Source organism: Calliphora vicina, chromosome 5 (genome assembly GCF_958450345.1).
Source record: "Calliphora vicina chromosome 5, idCalVici1.1, whole genome shotgun sequence".
NCBI classification, from domain to species: domain Eukaryota; kingdom Metazoa; phylum Arthropoda; class Insecta; order Diptera; family Calliphoridae; genus Calliphora; species Calliphora vicina.
Window position 1 is genome coordinate 2154784 of NC_088784.1, and position 24197 is coordinate 2178980.

At 31.4% G+C, this 24197-nt stretch overlaps 4 protein-coding genes across 9 annotated transcripts; 2 read left to right on the plus strand and 2 right to left on the minus strand.

Annotated features, from left to right (window-relative positions):
- Galphas (G protein alpha s subunit) lies at positions 1–8892 on the minus strand. 4 transcript variants are annotated; one of them, XM_065511965.1, is made up of 9 exons: positions 8760–8892; positions 2903–3599; positions 1524–1620; positions 1309–1429; positions 1102–1230; positions 843–1022; positions 648–772; positions 323–396; positions 1–210 (listed from the first exon to the last, which is right to left on the minus strand). In XM_065511965.1, the coding sequence occupies exons 2-9, from the start codon at positions 3176–3178 to the stop codon at positions 64–66; spliced, it is 1149 nt and encodes a 382-aa protein (XP_065368037.1). In that variant the 5' UTR covers positions 3179–3599; positions 8760–8892; the 3' UTR covers positions 1–63. The 4 variants fall into 4 exon arrangements, with proteins under 4 accessions (XP_065368037.1, XP_065368033.1, XP_065368034.1 ...); XM_065511961.1 differs by having other exon boundaries at positions 323–402; XM_065511962.1 differs by lacking the exon at positions 8760–8892 and adding an exon at positions 8510–8708 and having other exon boundaries at positions 323–402.
- A 146-nt stretch (positions 8893–9038) lies between these two features.
- On the plus strand, positions 9039–11258 carry RpL11 (ribosomal protein L11). The gene is made up of 4 exons (XM_065511966.1): positions 9039–9073; positions 9170–9304; positions 9396–9693; positions 11016–11258. Exons 1-4 carry the CDS (start codon positions 9068–9070, stop codon positions 11141–11143), a joined length of 567 nt encoding a protein of 188 aa, XP_065368038.1. The 5' UTR covers positions 9039–9067; the 3' UTR covers positions 11144–11258.
- Positions 11259–11322: 64 nt separating this feature from the next.
- TBPH (TAR DNA-binding protein-43 homolog) lies at positions 11323–14771 on the minus strand. 3 transcript variants are annotated; one of them, XM_065511960.1, is made up of 7 exons: positions 14486–14771; positions 13123–13433; positions 12845–13049; positions 12381–12776; positions 12085–12278; positions 11865–12017; positions 11323–11807 (listed from the first exon to the last, which is right to left on the minus strand). In XM_065511960.1, exons 1-7 carry the CDS (start codon positions 14724–14726, stop codon positions 11721–11723), a joined length of 1587 nt encoding a protein of 528 aa, XP_065368032.1. In that variant the 5' UTR covers positions 14727–14771; the 3' UTR covers positions 11323–11720. The 3 variants fall into 3 exon arrangements, with proteins under 3 accessions (XP_065368032.1, XP_065368031.1, XP_065368030.1); XM_065511959.1 differs by having other exon boundaries at positions 12372–12776; positions 14486–14770; XM_065511958.1 differs by having other exon boundaries at positions 12085–12776; positions 14486–14769.
- Positions 14772–16359: 1588 nt separating this feature from the next.
- Positions 16360–19145, plus strand: LOC135961997 (dynein regulatory complex protein 1 homolog). Its single transcript, XM_065513666.1, has 7 exons — positions 16360–16580; positions 16661–16824; positions 16892–17730; positions 17800–18165; positions 18222–18404; positions 18473–18594; positions 18748–19145. Exons 1-7 carry the CDS (start codon positions 16414–16416, stop codon positions 18983–18985), a joined length of 2079 nt encoding a protein of 692 aa, XP_065369738.1. The 5' UTR covers positions 16360–16413; the 3' UTR covers positions 18986–19145.
- The last annotated feature ends 5052 nt before the right edge of the window (positions 19146–24197 follow it).

Here is a 24197-nt window from a genome sequence, read left to right on the forward strand (position 1 = left end):
TTTGATTGATTAGTTGTATTATTTGCACATTATTTTATTAAGTGATTTTTTTGTAGAATAAACCTATAACAATTCATACTGACGAAGGTGCATTCTTTGAATTATATCTCGACAATCATTGAATACTCTCTTGATATTCTCAGTATCTACAGCACATGTGAAATGTGGATAGCAATAGTGTTTGCCATCACCACTTGCAGTAGAAATACGCTAGAATAAAATAAAACAACAATTTAGAAATCATTTGTGTATGTAAATCAAACAACTACACAAATACAATGTAAATATACATAGATAAAAAAAAATTATAAAATTAACATACCAAAAACTCATCACGTATGAAATACTTAGCTCTTATGACTTCAGGATCATCTCCAGACTCGATTATTGCATCACCTGGAACAGTAATTAAACAAAATCAAAAGACAATTAGAATTTTAGTTGTGTACTAAAAAAAACATGCAAAATTTATGTAAAATAAATAGGCTGCTAGTTTTAATATTTTGTTTACTTTGTATGTTGTAAAATCTAGCATTTAAACGAATGAATTATTTGGTAATTTTTTCTTTTAATTTTCGAAAATATTTATGGCTTGATTTTATGTGAGAGTGTGATTAAAGATATTCCTAAAAATGATGGTAACTTACTTGGTGTTTGATATTTATTAAATTCGGCAAAATAATCCGAAAGTTTGCTTTTACCAGCTTTTATTTTCTCAGCTAACAAATCTTGTTTGTTGAGAAATAGAATTACAGATATTGTACGTAACCATCTGAAACAAATGGCAAATACAAACATACATAAGAATATGAGTTGGTATATTCAGTGTCCTGGTAAATTACCTATTGTTCCAAATGCTTTTAAATAGTTCCAAGGATTCACGCAAACGATTTTGTGTTGGATCTTCTCGTAAAACCATGTTATAGCTAGAACATGCTGTCACAAATATAATTGCAGTAACGTCATTAAAGCATTGTATCCACTTTCGACGTTCATCCCGTTGGCCTCCCACATCAAACATACTATAAAATAAAAGTAAGCAAATAATTACTTGATAAATAACGTTTTTTTTTGTTGTTGTTGTTTAGTTATAAAACTTACTGAAAATTGACTTTGTCAACTTGAAATCTTGTTTCAAAAATACCAGAAGTTAAAACCCGACACCGCAATATGTCTTGCTCGTTCGGTGTATAGTTGGGTTGTTTAATTATGCTCACACGGTCCAAGAAGCTAAAAGGAAAACAATTTTGAAATTAATTAAAAACTATGCAATATGTATTATAAAACAAAGAATATGCATGTACTTACTACTTTGCACAATCGATTAATTGATATTCATTTGATCTTTCATAAGTTGCCAAAACACCCTTATCTTTCCACAACTCTTCTGTATGCTCATAAAATTCTGGCGGATAGTTGAAATCTGGACCTATAGTGTTTGTATTGAAATAAAAAATTGTTAGTATGTATTATGCTCATATTTAAGTATTATTTTTATGTATTGTTCAGATAAGGTTATGTACTTGAAGCATAGTCCTGTATATATTCAACTCTGGCTTCGTTTTCTTTTTTCTCCAATGGTATAGGTGGATTTAATGTGCTCATGGCACCAGTAATAGTCTGCGAAAGATAAAATACAATTAAAAATAATAATTTGGGATTTTTGTCCAATTTAATGATTGGTAATTATATGAATGAACTAAATTTGTTAGGTTGGAATTTATGAATATGAACTTAACAGAACATAAAGACTAATACTGCCTTTAAAATAAATAAAAATTGAAAAAAAAAATAATTGCTCCATAACTTCTTCGATTTTAAAATATATGTCTCGAATACTACGTTCTGGACATAGACAATATGTATAAAGTAGTTCCAGTAGATAGGCTGTCCTTGATTTTGGAAGGTTTGATCTTTGTAATCTATTTGTGCTAATCACGTTATTAGTTCTGTCTACATTCAGGAATACGGTTTTTTCTATTAGAATTCCAAATGAATTGGATGGCGAGACATTCAACAGTCGTACTTGTTAGGGTATGTGGACTAGGAGATATTCTGGATAACTGTGTTGCTGATGATTTGGCGAAAAAGGCACCATAGACTGACATAGACTTCCTAAGCGGGATTCCGTTATCTAAATGCAAATTAGTAAATTTTACTATGAGCTCGCTCAGACAAGATGGAGGTGTGAACACTCCTGTACAATTACCAGTATGATATGGCCCCAACTAAACCGAGGGCGACAACATATCTTCTTGGCTTGAAACGCTCACAATTAAGCAATGCAGTAGCGGTGATAACCGGTCACTGCATATTTGGCAACCATGATAGGAGACTTGGCCTGCCCTAAAACGACTTCTGTAGAAGCTGTCAGTATGAAACCATTTTTCATCTTCTTTGTAATTGCCCGGCATTAGGAGATCTATGCATCAGGTTTCAGGGACATTGTTCCTTCAAAATAGGCTTTCTAAACTATCGGACACGAAGTAGCAATTGGCTACTCACACCAGACAGGTTTGGAAACAAGAAATAGTCCGTAGAATAGTGCGGAAGAGGACGCGTTTCGTAGCCCAATTCATGAATTTTTGCAATGGAAACTGCACATGTGTGTAACCTTTTGTGCAGCCGAGATAATGAGCAAACGCAGCAGCCATCTTGAGGAAAGTATTCTCATACCGAAGTGATCATTCAAAATATGGCATCCACAATTTCTCGCACTTTCAAGTAGGATGCAAAATAAGTGATATTTAACTGTTGGAAAAGTATAACTGAATAAACTATATTTATGAGTAAACGATTGACTTTGTTAAAACTTTTACTTTTAAAATCTGAATCCTAAGAACTTGTAATAAAAATTAATGAAATTTTAAATAATCGGATGTTCGTATTCAACTGGACTTACCAAAATTGCATCACGAATGTTCTTCTTAATGTCATCAATTTTTTGTTTTTTCTCTTGTTCTGAAAAGCCGTCAACGTGTAAAATACGCATTTGCTTGACTATGGTTGATTTGCCGGATTCACCAGCCCCTAGCAACAACAACCGATGGGTAGCCCGGTAGAGCTGTTTATCCTTTTGTAATTGTTTGGAAATGGCATCACTACGACGCTTCTGACTTCTTGTATCTTCAGAATTTATATCAGATTGCTTGGAGCTTGGTGAGCCAAAGCAACCCATTGCAGACCAGGGTATCCACCAACACGCTTCGCGTCCTTCTTGGGTACCGTCGGGAGACTCAGCGCCCCCGTTTTCTTCGTTTTGAGCCAGTCTAAATAAGCTCTAACTTGTTGAATTTCTTTAAATAGTCTCTTCGAAAGCCAGAGTTGCTGCCGCTTATATCTCACCCAGTTTTGTAAATATTATTAAAGGTTTTTTTATTGAATTTATTATTATTTTTTTTTGACTTAAAAATATCTCTCTTTATCTCGCTCTATTGTATATATTTTTGTAGATAGTATTTATTATATGTAATGGAAAGTAGTTTCTTTTCTTTAGTTCTTTTAAATCTGCCGCCCCCGTTTTTGTTTTAGATTAATTTGGTATTGTTCTTGTTGTTAGTTTTACGTTTTTGTGCAATAATATTTGTGCTATGGCAATTCTAAAAAAAAGAAGAAAACAAAATTTGGATTATATTAAATATTAAAATATATATATTGTATATGTGTGTAGAGTAATAAATAATTAGAAATAAACCTTTAAAATGTACTATATTATATTATTTACTTTACTAGTTAGATTTGCTGGTATTAGTTAGAATTTAATGAATTAATGTTATTTCAATGGATTGGATATGTTTCGGAAAATGTTGCAGTTGGAAATTACAAACAGATTTTATTTTTCAATTCGATAAAAAAAATGTATTCGGTCGTTCCTAGTTGTAGTTGTTGCCTAGGTTAAAACTTTCGGGTTGTTCCGGGGAGAATATAATAAAAGTAAATCAAATTTGGAAAAATAAAATGAAATCGACTAGTTCTATTGTTCCTTGAAGAAAATTGCTTATATACACTGGGCCGTCTGGGAGCCTCAAACATTGTCACTCGAGAAGGTGCCATCTACTAAGTACATGTACTTGTTTTTAAATAGCAAATGAAGAAAACATTTATTTTCTATTTGTGGTGAATTATGAACCACAAATTCTTATACAATACAAACTCCTGCTGGAGCAAAAAAATTGGAAGCGAGGCAGAGTGAAAGAATTGTTTAAAGGTAGAGATGTTGTTAGTCGTCGTGCTGATGTACGTATCAGTACAGGAATACTAAAGCTCCCTGTTTCCAAGCTCGATCTCCTTGATTTGGAGTATTGAATCGAATATGATTCACGGGGGTGTTATGGCGATAACAAAACAACATTGTAACAGCATTTTTATAAACTATTTGCAACACAAAGAATCCAATAAGAATAAAATTAATGTAAAGTTTATGAAAGTTCAAATTAAATATTATTTTGATGAATTTTCCATCCCAGTTTTGAATGAATGTTTTTTAAATATCTAGTGGTTTCTTACACATTTAAAGTAAAATATTGATCCTAGGGTTTGAGATACTAAAATTGATTTAAAAGATTTTTACCCACTAAAAACTAAATTTTTCTGTCAAATTATGAATTGAATTAGATTTTCAGTAATTTATTAAATTACACTACTATACTGATAAGAATTTTAAAATCGTAGGGTAATTTAGAATTATCATCTATCTTCCTTTATCTGTGGAGTTTGGACAAAACATCTTAAGTCGAGATAAGAAAATATCTTAGTTTTTTTTTAATAAAACTAACTTTTCTAAACGATCCGTTTGCACTAATCTGCTTCTTCTTACGAATATTAGTTCCTGAGATATCATAAAAAAACAAATCAACTTATTTAGAGTTTTTGTTGACTTAATTCGCAAAAACTGTTGAATTTATCGATAATTATTTTATTATTTATCCTTTGTATAATTCTTTGAGACAAATAATAAAGTTCTTCAAGGTCAAATAATAAAATATTGATCGATAAATTCAGCAGTTTTTGCGCTCTCTTGAAAAATTTGAAAATTGCACTTAAGTTGTTTTGTCAAAATTTTAGTTTTACATTGAAAAAAAAAATATTTCCAAATTTAAAATTTTGTAGAATTTGTTATGGCTTTCAAATCTACTAATGTTTGGATTTGATGTGAGTATAAAGGAAGATGATAATTCTAATATTGTAAAGAGAGCCAAAATAGTATCGATCATGCCTTAGAGTCATTCAAAACGTAATATGTAGTTTTCAACAAAATCAATTTCCATCACACACCTGAAAGATTAGATTCTTTAAGGAGTCTGTTTAGTAAAAGTAGAAGCAACCCAAACAACATATGAGCAAGGAACAAGCTCAGCAAACAACATCAATTGGAATTGGAGTATAGGTTAGTGTATTATGTACATACATATGTATGTATGTTTATGTGAAATAGTGGCAGAAGTAATTGTGAAGAAAGTTTATTTCGACTAAATCCCTACCAAAGAAAAACTCCCTACAACCTTTTACGCGCCTGTGTTGTGTATTTATACTAACTACTACGAACGTCTACTACTCTTCCACACTCACTATTAATGTACTATAAGTATTCGACATTCTTCCAACATACTACATATTTATAAACATACATACATACATAGATACAAACAAACAAACATCCATACATATGTTTGTTGTACGTGCGGGTGTGTTTGTGTTGATTACGAGGGGTACAAAATTTGTGTATGCTTTTTCGGTAGTCGTCTTCCTTTTTTTCTATTTAAGTTGCGGCATCTGTTTTTTTTTTGGTTTTTTGCTTATTGGTATCTGTCGTCGTTCGGTAGGTCAGTCAGTAAGTTTGTGAAATGAATTTGAATCAGGGATGGAAAATGAAAGTTCGGTATCAAAATAATATAGAGTTGGGTTATTCATGAACGAAAAAGTTCAATTGAACAATTCAGTCAAATGAACAATGTGATGTTGTTCAATCATCTTGTTCTTTTTATTCACTTTATTCCTTTTAGTCATCTGCTATTATATGAAACTAATATTTTGAAAACGCTTTTAAATGGAATTTATGTTGTTTTCTTTATTATTAAAATCAAATTCTTTTTCCAAGAGCAGAAATGACCTGTTCGTTTTGTTCACTGCAAAAATATTAAGAGAGACAGAATAGAACTGAACAACTGAACAAAAAGCACGAACTTGTTCATTTATTTGTTCTGAACAAAAACGACCAATCAGTAAATAGAACGATTATGTCCAACTTTAAAATAATACATACATATGTATTTAAATAGAACTTTTTTCAAGCTTAGAGTAGGTACTAAAATTTTAAATTTCAATTATTTTCATATTAGCTTACACAGAAAAAATAATTTCTTAAACATTTGCAATTTAATGATTTATCAGAAATTTAAACTGATTTCAAATACGATTATAATATTAGGAACTTCAAAAGTAAAATGAACTTTTTAATAAGTTTAACATCATATTAATATATTTATATTTGTTCTAAAATAACTATAAGTCATCATACACTCGTTCAGGCTATTGAAAAATATTCCCATAAAACTCTTCATATCCAACCAAGTATGGTTTTAGAGTTTTGTTTTCACTTTTATTGAGACCTAACAACATTAATGAACAAATAGATTAGGTAGGGCTTTGTATTAGATAGGCAGAAAGAAGTCAAGCGCTGTCACTTGACTACTTTCAGCACTAAACTCTGATTTCTCGGCTTTGCTTCACGATGCAAAACAGTAATCGCCTAAGAAATCAATTATAGATTTTTTGTTGCTTGATTGGTTTTTGAAATAAACGATTCAATTAATGTATTTTTATTAATAATGTTGCTTTCTTTGGAAAGAGGATAGATTTGAGAAGGAAAGTTGGTGAAAGGAGAAGAAAAGCTTTTTGTTTGACAACTATGTAATTGCGAGTTATGTTTGTTATTAGTACAGATTGCACCGCCTCTGGTGGTGGGAAGATACATTATTCAGGCTATATAGCCATGCTTTATTTTACTTTGACTGCGTTTCAATGCTATACCGCCCAAGGAAGCTGCTGTGATAAATACTAGTTATTAGTAAACTAATAATGATCATAAACTGATATTGTTAATTGACGTATGGTTATTGAACACAGGCCTCAAATACCATATCCTTCCATACATTCCCACGACAGCCGGTTCTACACACCGGACTGACCCGAGTTCACTCGGCCAAGGGCTGTCAACTCAGCAACAACTGCTGCTACAACAACAACCATATCCTTCCTAATCGTGAAACGCGATAACCAATTAAGCCACAGCACCCACTAGAAAATTGTCCCACAACCACCTACAATTTTAGTATTAAATAAAAAATTTTCGTCATTGAAATTTAATAAAAAAAATTAAAATTAGATTTTTGTTTAATTGAAATCAAATTTCAGTTTTTTTTTGTTATAAACAAAACTATCTTTAGAAAATTCTGTCAAACAGAAGATTTTGCATAGATAATACTGCTAAACAATTGATTTTCTATAGAAAGTATTATAATACACAAGTTTTTCCGTAGAAAATAAGATTTTCTATAGAAATTACTGTTATAATGAAGATTTTCTGTATAATATAATGTTATACACAAGATATTCTATAGAAAATACTGTTATACATTTAATTTTCTATAGGAAATTTCGGAATTTATAAATTTATACATAAAATACTTCTTTCCATTATGAAATAGTATCAACAAATGTACGATCGTATTAACTTTTCCATCCCTGATATATATTGAATTGGCTGATACACACGAACTCACATCCATCCATTCATTCATACACAACACATATGTGAGGTGTAGTGTGTGTGTATGTTTGAATTATTAACACTTTTTCATGATGATCCACTGTAGGGTGTTTGCCAGTTGGTAATGTTTGAAATATCTAACACGATATAAGGCAGATAAATCGACACTACCTTTTTTGTTTTTTTTTTGTTTTAAATGTCGTTGATAACACTGATATTTTTTTTACATACATACGAATATATCGAATAAGTATATAGATACATCCCATTTGAGTTATTTTTTTTTTATTATTTATTTCTATAGGTATATATTAATATACATATATATGTATATATTCGTAGAGATATATGTATGCGCGATGCATACATATATAACTAAATATATTTAATAATTTTATAAAAACAAATTTGTTTTTTAATATTTCACTTTGCAATTTTTTCTCTAACCTCTTCACTTTTTTCTTCTTTTTTTTTTTTTTTTTGTGTGTCTTTTGACGTTTTATGTATATATAAACATTTTATCTTTATGAGAGAAGAAAATATAGGAATATATATGAAAAATTATTGAATGGGTTGTAGAGTGTTTTAAAAATATCGTATCGTAGGTATCATTAATAAATAAATCTGCCTTAGCATACACGGTTGGAATGGAAATGCACGATCGTATATATAATTGGAAACATAAATCAAATCCACACTGAAAAATTTTTCTTCTTTGCAACAAAAATATTATCTACCTACCAGAGTTTGTAGATAGATAGATATAAATTATTAATATTTTATTCTTCTCTTTATTATTTATTTTCTTGTTGGCGTAGGGGAGAGAAACCAGCACTGGTATTATTTCATTATTATTATTAATTCACACAAATATTGCAATTCCAGTTGTACTGGATGGTTGGTATTGTATTGGCATGTTAGCGAAAGGTTTTAGAAAATTTCTTTTTTTAATTTTATATGAATAAAAAGATTTTTATGAAATTTTACTCACTTTACTTTCCTAGTTTCTATGTATTCATATAAATCACTGCGAAAAGTAGTGTTGTAAAAGTACTCAGTACAAGAGTACACGATTACCGGTTAGTGTTTTTCCCTTGGGCTGGTGAAAGTAACCGGTGTGGTGTTGTGAATGATGGCTAAATACAACTCTGTATTGGAGAGTAACGTTGGCAAGGCGAATGTGGCCAGACTTTCGTGTAAAATGTGACAGTTGAATGTGACAGCTGTCAAATTGACAGGTCCAGTGAACAGTAACTCGCGTGGTAGAGAATTTCTTTCTTTTCCTTTTCCGATTTCAATATGACGGTGCGTGTTGTTTTTTATTATTGGAAACAAATTGAGAAAAACTATGAAATTTAATAAAATTTTCACTTGTAAATTTGTGTGTTTCTATAATTGTAGGCCGCTACTAAAGAAGCTGGAAAGAAGATCAAAAGAGATCCCGCCAAGAACCCTATGCGCGATCTGCACATCAGAAAATTGTGCTTGAACATTTGCGTAGGTGAATCTGGTGATAGATTGACCCGTGCCGCTAAGGTAAAAACAAATAAATTCCTGCATGTTGATTGAAAACAAAAACCAGTGGATGTACAAGTGTTAATTAATGTTAATTATTATTGCTTTTTAGGTGTTGGAACAATTGACTGGCCAACAGCCCGTGTTCTCCAAAGCTCGCTACACCGTGCGTTCTTTCGGTATTCGTCGTAATGAAAAGATTGCCGTACATTGCACAGTCCGTGGTGCCAAGGCTGAAGAAATCTTAGAACGTGGCCTCAAAGTACGTGAATACGAATTGAGACGTGACAATTTCTCTGCCACCGGCAACTTTGGTTTCGGTATCCAAGAACACATTGATTTGGGCATCAAATACGATCCCTCAATCGGTATCTATGGTTTAGATTTCTACGTTGTCCTCGGCCGTCCAGGTAAATATACTTATTTTTTTTTTTATTAGATTCATTATCTGTCTGCACTTAATTAGGTGTCTTAATATTTGTTGATCGCCATTTCGATGGCGTGAAATTTTTCTATTTTTAAGACACTCAGTCAATGTGCAGAAAGTAATAGTGGCCTTTGGGTCACCAAAGAATTGCTTAATGTGTTTTGAGCAAATTTACTGCCAAAATACACGGTGATTTTTGAACAATTATTCCTATTATTAAAACATCCATAATTGTTGTGTTTTTAACTGTTGTGTGTTTAAAAATTTTAATTTTTAATGGATAATCTTGAATTGGAAAGTGTAGGAAAGATGGTGAAACATTTGTTTCTAACACAATAGAATTTGCAAGCAAATAATTCGGTCCATGTTGTGTTAGCTGCAATTGTTTTTTGTACTGCCAAATAAAAAGGGTTAATTTTTAAAATTTTGATTGTTTCAAATTATCTCAATTGGTTTACAGTTTCATATATTTACTGAAGTAATGTTTTTACTTTAAAAAAACCCAATAACTTTGGGTGTAACAATCTACAATAATTATGACTATGTTCCTAACATTAAAACGTTTTGCAACTTATTAGGAAACTGTCACACATTCAGTTAGGAATGATTTAGAGTTCAATAATTATTTAAATTCGCAAATGTTATAATTATTCTGTTTATTTAGTTTTAATTTTTCAACGCTTTGTAAAAGAACACCAAAACAATTTTTTGTAAATAAATTGATTACATTTTATGAAGAAGCCAGCCAGCCATATACAGAAGTAATTCCACTTTCCATCGGAATGAGATTCTGTGACGGTTTTTATTGAATCTCTATAGGTAGTATTTTGGAAACTAAAATCTGTCCTCGTGCTAATCATTAATATTTTTAGTTTTGTTAGGCATGTGGAAACACCAAAAATGTAGGGTGCGTTCGTAAGTGCAGTAAATTTGTGCATCAGAAACATAAACTAAATGATGTGGTGGCAATATCACTGATAGCAATATGTATTAAAAACATCCTACGTAAAGAAATGATGGCAGATATGCTTTTTCGAACACTAAACTAAACATTGTTATGCTGCAATGATACACTTACTGCATTTACGAATGCACCCGTATTTATAAACAAAATACAACAACAAATACACAACATCAAAATTAGGGTGTTAATTCGTTTTTATATTCATATCTAATTATAGATTTACTTTTGAAGGTCCAAACACATACAATACTTCTGCTTCAACTGCATAAGAATAACTTTGGGCCTTCAGAATATCTAGTTTGAAATATTTTTTTTTAATAATTTTTCTACTTTCTTTTTAGGCTACAACGTTGCCCACAGAAAACGCAAATCCGGTACAGTTGGTTACCCTCACCGTCTGACCAAGGAAGATGCCATGAAATGGTTCCAACAGAAGTACGATGGTATCATTCTTAACAGCAAGAAGTAAATGGCATTATTTATTTTTAAGTAACATTCAAAATTAACTAATATTACAAAAAGAGATCTTGTAATATGGTTGTATTAAAAATAAATACTTTTTCTAAAACAAAACAAAAATAAAACCTGTTTTTATACGAAACAAACGTGGTAGTCAGAAATTTTAAAAGTAATTCAAAGTTTAAGGTGTATTTGTGGATAATCGGGTCATTTTACTTTAAAAATATTTTAAAGATACATTTTTTTAAATAATGGTTGTTGTTTTCACTTATATACTTATAATAATAGAACTAAACACTACATGTTCATGATTAAGGTTATTCATTCCACTCGAACGCATGGCATCCCAACTTATTTCCAGTATGGAGATGAGAGTGTTTGTCTACATGCTGCTCTCGACCATCATTCTCCAATAGAGGTAATTTTTCACCAACATCAGGGGCCGAATTATCACTTATTTCGATATCGAGCAAGAAACAATACATTTGATTATAATTTTGATACGATAGCTCATTCGATCACGAATGCTTTAATTCGGTACCCGGAATGTTTGGTAATAAGCGAAAAGAGTAATGATGAGAGATTGTTTACATTGAACTGGAATTTTCGGGTAAAGAGTGGTTGGTTCGGGTCCAACCGTTGTTTTTAGCAGAGACATTCGGCGCATTGCCATTCTAAATAGGAAATAAATAAAATTTAAACGGAAATTGTTATGATTAGTATGGCATTACATGTGAAGCTTCATTGCGAGGTGAACCGGCCGGTTGATTCGCTGAGGGTGACCTATTGCCATTGTTAGTCACTTTGTTGTTAGGGTGATTGCTATGCATGCTATTGCCATGCATGTTATTGCTGTTGCCCATCCACGACAGAAAATTGCCAGTCTGCACAAGAGAGGGTGGGAGAAAAGAATTGTTTAGTGAACAAAAGTTTAAGCTTTGTATGATCTACCTGATCTTGATGTTGATTTTGTAATTGATTACCCAACATACTCCATTGATTAAGTGCTGCTGCTACAATGGCTGGATTCATTGGCAATGAATTAAGGTTCAGTCCCATGCCCAACGAATTATTAAAGTTTTGAGAAGCTGGCGATTGATTAGGGCCCTGTGAATTAATTCCCAATGTCTGCAAATTTGGCATATCTAAATTTCGATTGTTATTATTGTTATTCCAGCCGTTGTTGTTGCCGCCATGATGGCCATGGGAGCTCACAAGATTATTATTTGCATAATTACCACGGTTACCTCTTGGGTAGGGTCCGGACATGTTGTCGGAACGATTCATGGGAGGACCAACTGAGCTGTTGCCCATGCCCATATTACTGCCCATAGGATTAACAAATGTATTGTTGGCTCCAGCACTGTAATTGTTTGTGTTCATGCCGAAACCTCTCATGCCCATAATAGCGTTTTGATTCATGCCGTTATTTTCGCCACGTCCAGCATTACGAAAAGGATTTCTCTGATGATCACCACCTACTCCGCCGGCGCGATCTTCAACATAATTCATTGAATCCTGATGTGAACCCATTAAAGAATTTGATGCAGTAACATTCCGACCACTAACTCCCTGAAAATTTTGCATCGAGTTGCGCATTTGTTCCGACTTTGGAGATGCATTTGATACATGCACAGAAACACCTGCAGGAAAAAAGTTGAATACCATTAGAGTTATAATTCATATACATTAATTCTCATTCCATTCTCACCTTGAATAATATGATCTTCACCGCACAGTGACTGCGCAACTTCGGGATCCAAAAATGTTACAAAACTAAATGCACGAAATGGTCTAGGTATAAAGACATCTGTAACTTCACCAAACTTTGAGAAATACTCCCTCAAATCATCCGCATTAATATCTTCGGTGCAACGTCCCACAAATACCTTACTAGGTACCTGATGGACTATACCCTATGGCAAAAAAGAAGTTTGTATATTGATAAATTTATAAAACTATCGATGGGCAAGGTAATGGCTTACAAACCTTTGAATTGGGTATTTTGACTTCACACCAGCGTCCGTCAATTAGATGTCTGCTAGACAAAACTCTACTCTGTACATCGTATGAACCAAAACGCACAAAACCAAAACCCTTTGACTGACCCGAATTGAGATCTTTCTTTATCTGAATCATTAATACTTCACCGAACGTTTCAAAATACTCTCGTAAACTTTCATCCGTGGTCTTCCAAGGCAGTCCTAATACAATTAGGTCTGTGCAACGAGCTCTCGACTCTATGCGTTTTGTTTTAGCTGTCGAATTTTCCAGCTGATCATCACTTTTGCGTTTATTTTCTGAAAACAAATTTCAATTCGCATTACTGACCGGTTTCGAATATTTTTTGTATCGGTTAACCTGTTTTTATAAGTAAGAATAATTTTTCAAACTTTTTGTACTTGTTAAAAAATAAATTTTTCGGTTCCTGGATCGATTCCAACTGATTATGATGAAATAAATGCGTCAATAGTAAGCGAAATCATTGAAAATTACCTTTGAGTAGTTCCCCGAAATCCTTGAATGCTCGAGAGAAAGTATTAATACTCAAGGAAAACCCTGTAATCCCACATTTATCTGCTCCAGATATCGACTGGAGCCAACATTATCGTGTGGCAGGGAAAAAACTACATATTTAGGAATTTAACAGTAAGAGGATATCATTCGTTGAGTTCCATTAAAATAAAAATTTTGAGTTTTTAAAGTTTCCATTCCATTTTACAGAAACAGCCAATCGGATTCCTATATGAAGGCATAATTCATATAGGAATACCGTATTCTTGAATTCACTTTTTGAGTTTTAGGGTCTCCATCAAAACACAAAATGAGATTTGTTCCAAACATTAACCAATGCGAAAGCGAACCGCAAAACTCTCTGACGGCCTGATTACCCTTAAGCGATAATGGTAATGACGGGCGAGTTCTTCCTCCACCCAGGGCTGAAAGCCGGTTCTACGTAACGGAATGACTTGAAAATCTTCCGGCACCGTATCAACCCAGCAACAACAAAAATACAACATCAACGAATATATTTTATGTTTGGTAATACTTTGATACATTTCACTAATCTCATTCATTTTAAATTGTTCATTATTTGTAAAAATATGTCGCCAAAGCATATACATTATTTACAATCGATTTTTTTAGTTAAAATAAAGAACAACTGAAATAATGCTGCATATAATGAAAAAGCGGTTAACCGGAGTTTTTCATTACAACCATATTCGAGACAAGTTTTTTAGAAAATCCTACTTTTCGAATAACCCGAAAGCCAGTTTTCTTTAAAAAAAAAGTCGGCTTCTAATACTCTAACAATCATACATGATTGACGCGACATGAAAAGAACACTTACCCTTGGGAAAAACACAATGGTATATATTGGCGCCCCAGCCTGTTTCCGTGCATGGCGCATAGAATTTACCCTCATTGGAGCGCACTCCACGAAAGCATTTAGTATCTTCGTTAATGTATTTGAGGCCACATGCACCTGGAAACTGAGCCTGCAATGTAGACAACAGCAATGTTTTATCATCTTCTGCTGGCAATTCTATTGGATCGTCACCCTCCTCTTCTACTACTTGTATAAATTCCATAATTAATTAATATTTAGAACCGCAAACGACAAGACAATTTCTTTTTTAATAATTGTAATCTGTACACACAAAAATCTTTAAGTATGTATCTCTATATATACGAATGTGTATATTTTTTATTTTATATATATGTAAACCTTTTTGTCTAAGAAAATTATTACAATTGAGCTACCATCATCAGTGTTGCCAATATATATAATTCTAAATTACACATCAGAAGTGGCAACACTGTTATATTTAAGAAAAAGTTTGCCATTAGCTACAGCAAATGTTAAATTACACATGACAGATTCCTAAATTCCTACTTAGGCAGTCAAAATATTATTGTGAGCATTTAAATTATTGCTTAATGAATTAATATGTTTTAAATTTGATCAAAATAATTTAAAATAAAATTGGATTTTATTTCCAAAACAAAATGTCATGAAATATCAAATTCAAAATTATCTCATGTAGTTTAATAAGCAAAATTGTAAAGAAGTAGTACTAATGTATTTTGTTTTTGGTTTCTGCTAAACTATTTTGCTAGAGAAAGTACTCTACATTGTGAATACCGCTATTGTGAAATACGTGATAAAAATTAAAGTCCCCGTCAAAGTGCATTTAATAAATGCGCCTTGATCCCCATATATCACAGTGAAGTGTTGCCACATCATGTGTGTGTAGCCCAGGTATAATGCTGTCTACACGTAATATAAATATTTAATAGGGTGAAATCGGGAGCACAACTGATTACCGAACTAGAACGCGATAATGTCAATAATGGCGGAACGCCATTATGCCAAATTCCATAAAAAATAAGTGATTCGCCTGTATTTATTTCAATTCACCACTGCTGTCACCTAATTAAATAAATAAAAAATATTTTTTAACCCGAATTTTTATTTCCACAAAAAAAAAATTAAATTTTAAAAACAAAATTTTTTTTTTTAAATTTATAAAATTAAAAAAAAAAAATTTAAAAAAAAAATTCCAAAAAAGAAAACAACTTTGGGAAAAAAATGTTTGTTTACCTAAAAATATTTAAAATTTGTATTTTGAAGTATAATTTGGTGAAAGTTATATAAGATTCGGCACAGTCGAATATAGCTCTCTCTCTTACTTGTTTTTATAATTCAATTATTGTTATTATAAAACTGCCACCACCTTGCATGAATTCGCCTAGTGTTGTATTTTTTAGAGATACCACCCTGAAAATAAAAGCCGATCATCTGTGTAAAAACGGCCAGTTGCATACAGAGATAGAAAATTTAGTACGCTTTTTTTTTAATAATTTTTTTTTAAATAAAACGTTTGAAAATAAAACTACAACTGTTTAAAATGGTTTTTTGATTTCAATAAAACTACCACTTGGAGTAGGGATAAGGCCATTAACTATTGAGAACAATATACATACAATAATTTATTTTGTAATTTAAAATTAACGGAATTTCCGTTTTAGTTTTACTATTACGTCCGTTCCATTTCGGTCGTCATAGTAACATTATAACAACGGTTTGTTCCAGAGATCAAAACTGACGCAATATAATTTGAAATTAATGGATGAAAGCTATAGTTTGTCATAGTTAAATTTCGTATCCATAGTAAAATAACAAGTAACTTGATTTGTTAATATAAATTGTCAAAAGTTCTTGTTATATATTTTGTTTGTATAATCAAATTTTATATTTTTAAATCTCTTAACAAAATGGATACAAATAATCATCAGGAAAAAGAAACAAGCAACGAAACAGCAGAGCCCACAGAGAAAAATGTTTGGAAAGAATTAATTTCCCAAAGTAGAAATAAAAGCAGCAAATATGATGCAAGGGCTCAACTAGTTTTTGATGCTCTGAGGGAAAAACTTAAAAAAACGTAAGGGTTTAATCTATTTTAAACTGTGTTACTGAAAAAATATTTATGTATCTTTTTATATTATTATCTTCAACATTTAGAACTCAAGTAAAAGACAAAACTGACATAGAAATTCAACTTGAAAATAGTGAATTACATTTGGAAGAGCTAATACAATTTGGAAATGAGTTGGTCAACAATATTAAAGGTGCCAATGAGCAAGAGGAACTGCTGCAAAGCCAGGATAAAAATGAAAAAGATATTGGTAAGACAAACCACATGAATTTTCTGAAAAATTTCATTCTAAACCTGTTTAAATTAACGATTTTTAGAACTTCAAGAGGACTTGCGCCAGGAAGCCGCAATATCGATGAGTCAATTTTATGAGATCAACAAAAAATGGACGGAAATGAACAATCTGAAAGAACCAATGGCCATATACGAAGATATGCAGAAACAAAGAGAAAATATATCAAACTTAATGGCCAGTAAAGATGAACTGATAGAAAAATGCCAACAGGAACTAAAACGCATCAACCACAAATACTACAATGATCAGGATAAACAGTCTCAAGATATTTGTTTTCTCGTGGAAAGAATCGATCATCAAATTGAATTGCTAAAACGATCCTACAGAACAAGTATTTACGATCTTCAGCACACCATTGATATGGAAAAACAAAAGTTTCTGCAAGTAGCTCAAGAGAAATGGAATACTGTTTATGACCATCTCACGGTTAATGAAGCGAAAAAAATGGACTTGGTTAAAGACAAACAAAAGTTCTATGAAAAGGAATTGGAGAATATACGTAATAAGCAAGAAGAGATCACCAGAACTACACGAATACGTCTCGAGAAAGATGCAGAAATATTAGAGTTAGAGATTCGTAAGACACGTGCGAATATTTTAATGAATTCCGAAAAGATTGACTACAATTATCAGGTTCTGCAAAAGAGAAACGAGGAAAATATAATTATAAATAACCAACAAAAAAGGCGTGTGGCAAAATTTAATGAATCTATAGTAGTGTTGAAAAGGAAATTAGCCGACCTGCAAGAAAATAACAAGCTAGCAATGGAGAGACTAACGCAGGATATACAAAAACTGCATGCCAGTATAAATGAGCTGCAGACAAAGGCAGAGCATTTTCGCAAAAATAATAGAAGCAAGGTGGGTAAAGTTGAGTTCTTTTACTTCTTGAAATTAACGAAAATAAGTTGAAAAATTCGGCCTATATAGCTGGCCAAAGTTTGGAACATAAACTTTCAAGAAATTAAACATTTAGTGACACGGGTATTTGAAATCGATCGTATTTTGTATGAACAACAGCTGGGCCGAAAATGGTATCAACCAAATTTCGACTTGGATAAATTCGATTACGTAAAACACATGCAAACCTACCGAAAAACCAACAAAAAATTTACGGCCAAACCAACTGAAGCAATTAAACCAGTTGCGAAGTCAACATGCCAAAAACAATTGCATGATATTTTGCATAAAATATCTGATCGTGCTGGCTTTTTGGTGGAAGAAAGACTTTTACAAATTCTTAAACCCTACACCGATGACGAGAAATGTTTGGTTAGAATAGAGAGTATATTTTCGGTAAGTATAGTTTCAGTAGGTCTTTCAATTTCAATGATTTTGAATTTACTATATAGGCCCTTAATATAACGGACATTGCTGTTGTGGAAAGTTTGATCAAGTATTTTGAACCCTACTCTCTGTGTCCCAACTGTTCGTCAGGTTTGCCAGTAGGTTCCCTAAAATCCCTATACTCTTTTAAAAGACATTCAGATGCCGTGGAAGAGCAACAGCCAAATGGTCAGAATGTGGCCACATCCGTAAGAATTAAGTTAAACAAAAATAATCTGAACATTACTTTAAATTAGTTCGTTTCTTTCTCTTGTAGAATTCTACGGAAGTTTTATGTACGAAACATATTCCATGCATGGAACCGACTTTGGTTTTAACGGCCTTAAATGAATTCATAAATAAACAAGTCAATATGCTTGACAAATCGGTTGAAACAAGGTGGGTATTAAAAATATCTAAATTTTTGATAAAAAAAACAAGGTTGATAACAAAATTTATAATAATTTTCAAGATTTCAATGGATCATTAAAGAAATGAATAAGGAAATAAATAAGCTTTTATATTAATTATTAAAAAAATGTATTATTCCAGAAAATGTAGTAATAATTTGGAAGTGGATTTGCTGCAGTTTGACAAGACTCAAATTGCTAACTATTGGCAGCAATTCTCCTCCTATATGCCGAAGGAACAGCAAAACATATGGAAATCTATTGAACATGGTCTAAACCATTATCTGGAAGTGTTGAAAAAACGGGCGCAAATCGATAGCGAATGTGTGTTCCTACAAAAACAAAATGCTGAATTGAAGCATCTGTTACAAAAATTATAGAATTATTTCAAATCATGCAGATGCATTATGAAAAGTCAATAGAAATTTCTTGGCATTTTTTTTGATAATTATGTTAATCAGTGACAACAACATCATTTAAATCATGTTAATGAAATTCCAGTTTAAATAATACAAATAAATATAAATTCAAATACGTAAATATTTTGTGTGTGCGTGTTTTTTTTTTTTTTGGGGGAATTTCATTTTATGCAAAGTGTAAAAGTGTGAGCGAGTGCATAGTAAGGCGTTTTTAAGCTTGTTTGTCGACTTAGTTTTTTTGTTGTTTTTTTTTTTGACAAAGTGCTTGTAATTGATCACATTTTGATTCAATGATAACGCCAACCACATTAATTTATTTTGACATTTCGGCTGTAATTTATACAAAGTATCTTTTTAATAAAAAGCTATTCGAATCGATTCAATTTAATTTGACTTGAAATGGCTATAAATGTAATTTATTGATATTAATACACTCCGCATTAAAAACATAAAATCCACATCATCACATTAACATTTATTGGCCTGTGTATTGGATTCATTAAGAGGAAAATACATATTTATAAATCAATTAAATTAATTAGCTTTTTATATTTGTGTTCATTCTAGACTAACTTACAAAAATAATCTGAACATAAGTACATACATATGTAGTGTGTATGTACATATTTCGGATTTAAATCGAAATTTTCATTAGTCCAGAATTAAAAACCTAGTTATACTTATAGCATGTTTATGTTTAGTTGCACAAATTTAGGTTAATTTAGCCGGAAACTGGTTTTGACAGATAGTGTTATACGAGTATTAACAGCATTGCCATATACAGATGCATGTATTTGAATGGCAACTTTGGCGTTTTGGAGGATTTTACAAATGGCTGTTACATTTCGTAAATTGCTAAATTTACTCTATTGTGTTTAAAAAACAATGGAATTTAACTAAACTTTAATATGCCATATGTCTTGTTTCTAAAAATAATTTATAATAACGATCAATCTACCTACTCAAAAAAGTTTTTTTTTATTAAAATGTTTATCTAATTTAAATACCCAAATGGTGAATATTGATAATAATCATCTTTATATACTTTGCTCTAAATTTGGCGCGTACATCAATTTCATTAACATATTAATGGTTTATTGTTGTTCATTTGATTTATGTACGAACATGTTTTGCCTTGTTTGCACATTAAAACTGAAATCCGAAATACATACGCTTAAAACACTTCACTTCACTCTGCTTTGATATATTTTCATTCCACTTAATTATTTCCTAAAGCTCTATTTTAAATTGATCTTCAATGAAAGCAAACCAAAAAAATACATACATATAATAATAATAATAAAAATACCTAGAGAGGGGGGTAAACAGAAGTCATATCGTGTCTGGTCATCTCAGAAACATTCATTCTAAACTGCCATTCTTGAAAGCTGGCGAAACAAAATGTTTATAAATAAAGAAGAAAAAAAAGAAACAAAACTTAACAAACATTAAATAAAGTGTTTAGGTATAAATGGGTATCGATGGCATCAATGTTCGTACGATTGTTAATCAGGATTATTCGAAAATAATGTTGACAGTATACAAAAATAGCGTTGGCAGCATACGCAAGCTTTAAGTATTACTTCTGGCTTTTTGCCAGTTTTAAGTCGTGCTTTTGTGATACCAACAAACCACCTGGTAATCCGAACATACATATAATACATAATAAGCTGCTTTAATTTCAGACAGTTTCATTTCAGCAACTGTTAAAACGGATTGGAATTTATACCCTGCTGTTTTCAGAGTATTGCCAGTTTATATTTCGCACTTTAATGAAGTTATCATTTGACTTAACAATAGTATCTTAAAATATGTATTTGCTTTAAAGGTATCGCTGTCATTTTTTAAATTCCATAATAAGGGTTACACACACTTGGAGACATACCGATCTTAAATCAGACCATATAAATAATGCATTCATTAATATTGAAAATATATAGTTTTGAAATTAAAAAAAAAAAAATCCAATACAGTAAAATTTACCCAGCAACATGTAGCTAGTGAATATGTACTCAACAACATGTTGCCAGCAACATGTTGCTAGTGAATATGTTGCCAGAAATATGTTGCCAGCAATATGTTGCTAGTGAATATGTTGCCAGCAACATGTTGTGAATACGTATCCAGCAACATATTGCTAGGAAATGTGTTGCCAGCTAGATGTTGCTAGTGCATATGTATCCAGCAACATGTTGCTAGAAAATGTGTTGCCAGCAACATGGTTCTAGTGAATAGGTTGCTAGTAAATGTGTTGCCAGCTACTTGTTGCTAGTAAATATGTTGCCAGCAACTTGTTGCTAGTAAATATGTTGCCAGCAACTTGTTGCTAGTAAATATGTTGCCAGCAACTTGTTGTTAGTAAATATGTTGCCAGCAACTTGTTGCTAGTAAATATGTATCCAGCAACTTGTTGCTAGTAAATATGGTTATATAAATTGAAGAAAAATAAATAAAATATTTATTATACAAAAAAAAAAAAAATATATATCCAGCAACATGTTGCTAGTGAATTTGAATTCAGCAACCTGTTGCTAGTGAATATGTATACAGCAACATGTTGCTAGGAAATGTCAGCAACAAGTTGCTAGTGAATGTGTTATATCCAGCTGCTTGTCTAGTGAATATGTATCTAGTTGCTGGTGAATATGTTGCCAGCAACATGTTGCTATTGAATGTATTGGCAGCAAAATGTTGCTAGTTAATGTGTTGTTAGCAACATGTTGCTCATTGACTTGTTTATAGTAAATAAGTTTCCAGCAACATGTTATATATATTGATTAGCAATATTTTCTATACCAAAATTATCGGGACCATACCCGATATAAATATCAATTATCGTATGTATATTTTGTTTTGGGGAATTTCAAGGAGTGCATGTCGGAATATTGTAAGATGCCGTAACGGCTCTAAGTTAGTAAAGAAAAAATTTTCAAAATTAATTAATTATGAAATTTTACATTTAATTTACGAATTCTATTCTTACTAAAGATTACATATAAAAGTAATAATTCTTGGAAAATTGTTAACAAAAGTTCTAGTTCACATGTAAAGGCAGAACAAGTTTTACTATTTTCACCATGAGTGGTAAGTTTGTCATTCATTTAGACCGTCTGTATGTTGAAATCCGCTATATCCCAACTTGGGTTGTAATTTAAAATCGAGAATATCTGCCCACTGAGATATAAGCAACGACAAACGATTAAAAAAATTTTAAAAACCAAAGCATAAAACACTAATTTTATTAAAGTGAAATACAATTTCCAAAAACTATTCGGTTTTATGCAAAACATTTGTTTGACAACTTTTAAGCATTGATATACAATTATTAATCGCCAACTATGCAACAAAGCAACTTGACATTACTGTAACAGTTATCCGTATCCCCCTCCCTTTATTAGTTGTTCTTTTGCTCACTCCTTTCAGTTAGTTTTGTCTATTCACGTGTGCGCGAACAGTTTGGTAAAATGTTAGCTAATAAAAATAATTGTTAATATCCATTTAATACAACAAAAGTAAATGTTTAACTACATTAGCAAAATAATAAAAGTGTTTCTAAAAGTTTAGTTAAATAAAAAAGTATTAAATAAAAGTGTAATGTAGCCATTTAATGAGAAAAAAGTGAAAAAATTTTGTTTGCCAAATTGGTGGGCCGATTTTCTTCTTTTTGTTTTTTATGTTTAATGTGCACACACACACGCATACATATGTAGATATGTGAGCATATGATGTGTACAATTTGTAAAGCTTTAAAAGAGAGTTATTTTCTATTGGCTCCAAAAGTGCAAGTAATTGTTGTTGGTCAATTGTGTCAATTTTAGTTTGTTTTTTTTTGTTGTTGCTTGTCATGTTCTTTTATCTAGTTTGTGTTTTTCGGTAGTGCCGCGTATTTTAGTGACAAGCTGTTATAATTATGCTAAAATCTATTATTAAAATGGTTTTATTTAAAGTAAATAAATAAAAGAGTTAAAAAATAAATATAATACACATGTATGTACACAGTATGTTTGTATATTCGGTGAATCATTTGTTTTTGCAAAGAATTTAAATTAAAGAAGGAATTACCTATCTACATTTTTATAAATTAGAGAAGACCCCTTATTATTTAAAGGTAAGTGTGCTGTTTATTTACATTTAATATTTTTATTGCTATTCAAGTGTTGTGTATATAAAAGGATTAATTTTATTTTCTTTAATATTTTCTGATTGATATAAATCTAAGCTTTAAAATATTTTGTTAGTTCCCCAACATGTAAAAGTAAAAACAAGTCATTTGTCAACAAAATTTACTGTTTTGCATTTGTAAACTGTTTGTAATTGAATTACCTGAATCAATGATTGCATATTCATCTGTTTTTGTACATGTTTGTACTATGTGTCTTCTTTATTTATTATTGACTAGACAGATGGTTTGATAATTCACTTATCGACACGATTATGTCGCAATTGCAACAGTTGTTTGTTTTGTATAGGAAAGGGTGTTGCAAAAGCAAATGTTAAATTGTTTGTTATATGAAAAATATCAATGAAATAGGAGAGATTCTGCATATCGGAGCCGACTTGTTGTCGGTGATATAATGGGTGATGTGCATAACTTTAAGTATCTTTAAGAGAAATATCCCTAAATTTTTAAATAAAAGCATTTTCAAATGTACTAAAGGCCTAATTTTATAAAATAGAAACGTACGGCATATAAAGAATATAAGGAAACGGTTTGAAATTCGATTTTTTCCATACAAATTATTTCAAACGTATTAATTATAAATTTGTATGAAAATTACTCTGAAATTTTTTTATTCAATTTTTGTCGTTTCGTTTTATAAAATTACCAAGGTTAGCTACCGTTAACTCTAAAATAGCATTTAAGCTCATCTAAGCTATCGTTACCGAAATAACTGCAATTACCGTTGCCGATATAATTGAAAATACCGTTACCGCTATTCTATAAATAATATTTATACCCTTCACCTTCGTGAGAAGGGTATATATAAGTTTGTCATTCCGTTTGTAATTTCTACATATTTCATTTCCGACCCTATAAAGTATATATATTCTGGATCCTTATAGATAGCGGAGTCGATTAAGCCATGTCAGTCTGTCTGTTGAAATCAATTTTCTGAAGACCCCAGATATCTTCGGGATCCAAATCTTCAATAATTCTGTCAGATATGCTTTC

Coding starts and splice junctions, on each gene's coding strand:
- LOC135961997 (XM_065513666.1), top strand. CDS start 16,414: ATGGATACAAATAATCATCAGGAAAAAGAAACAAGCAACGAAACAGCA. Junction 16,825..16,891: donor TAAAAATGAAAAAGATATTG/GTAAGACAAACC, acceptor AACGATTTTTAG/AACTTCAAGAGGACTTGCGC. Junction 18,405..18,472: donor GTCAGAATGTGGCCACATCC/GTAAGAATTAAG, acceptor TTTCTCTTGTAG/AATTCTACGGAAGTTTTATG.
- TBPH (XM_065511958.1), bottom strand. CDS start 14,726: ATGGAATTTATACAAGTAGTAGAAGAGGAGGGTGACGATCCAATAGAA. Junction 12,018..12,084: donor AAAATCAACATCAAGATCAG/GTAGATCATACA, acceptor TCTCTTGTGCAG/ACTGGCAATTTTCTGTCGTG. Junction 11,808..11,864: donor CTCGCAATGAAGCTTCACAT/GTAATGCCATAC, acceptor TTTCCTATTTAG/AATGGCAATGCGCCGAATGT.
- RpL11 (XM_065511966.1), top strand. Junction 9,305..9,395: donor GATTGACCCGTGCCGCTAAG/GTAAAAACAAAT, acceptor ATTGCTTTTTAG/GTGTTGGAACAATTGACTGG. Junction 9,694..11,015: donor CGTTGTCCTCGGCCGTCCAG/GTAAATATACTT, acceptor CTTTCTTTTTAG/GCTACAACGTTGCCCACAGA.
- Galphas (XM_065511961.1), bottom strand. CDS start 3,178: ATGGGTTGCTTTGGCTCACCAAGCTCCAAGCAATCTGATATAAATTCT. Junction 1,430..1,523: donor TATACAGGACTATGCTTCAA/GTACATAACCTT, acceptor CAAACACTATAG/GTCCAGATTTCAACTATCCG. Junction 211..322: donor TCATACGTGATGAGTTTTTG/GTATGTTAATTT, acceptor ATTTTATTCTAG/CGTATTTCTACTGCAAGTGG.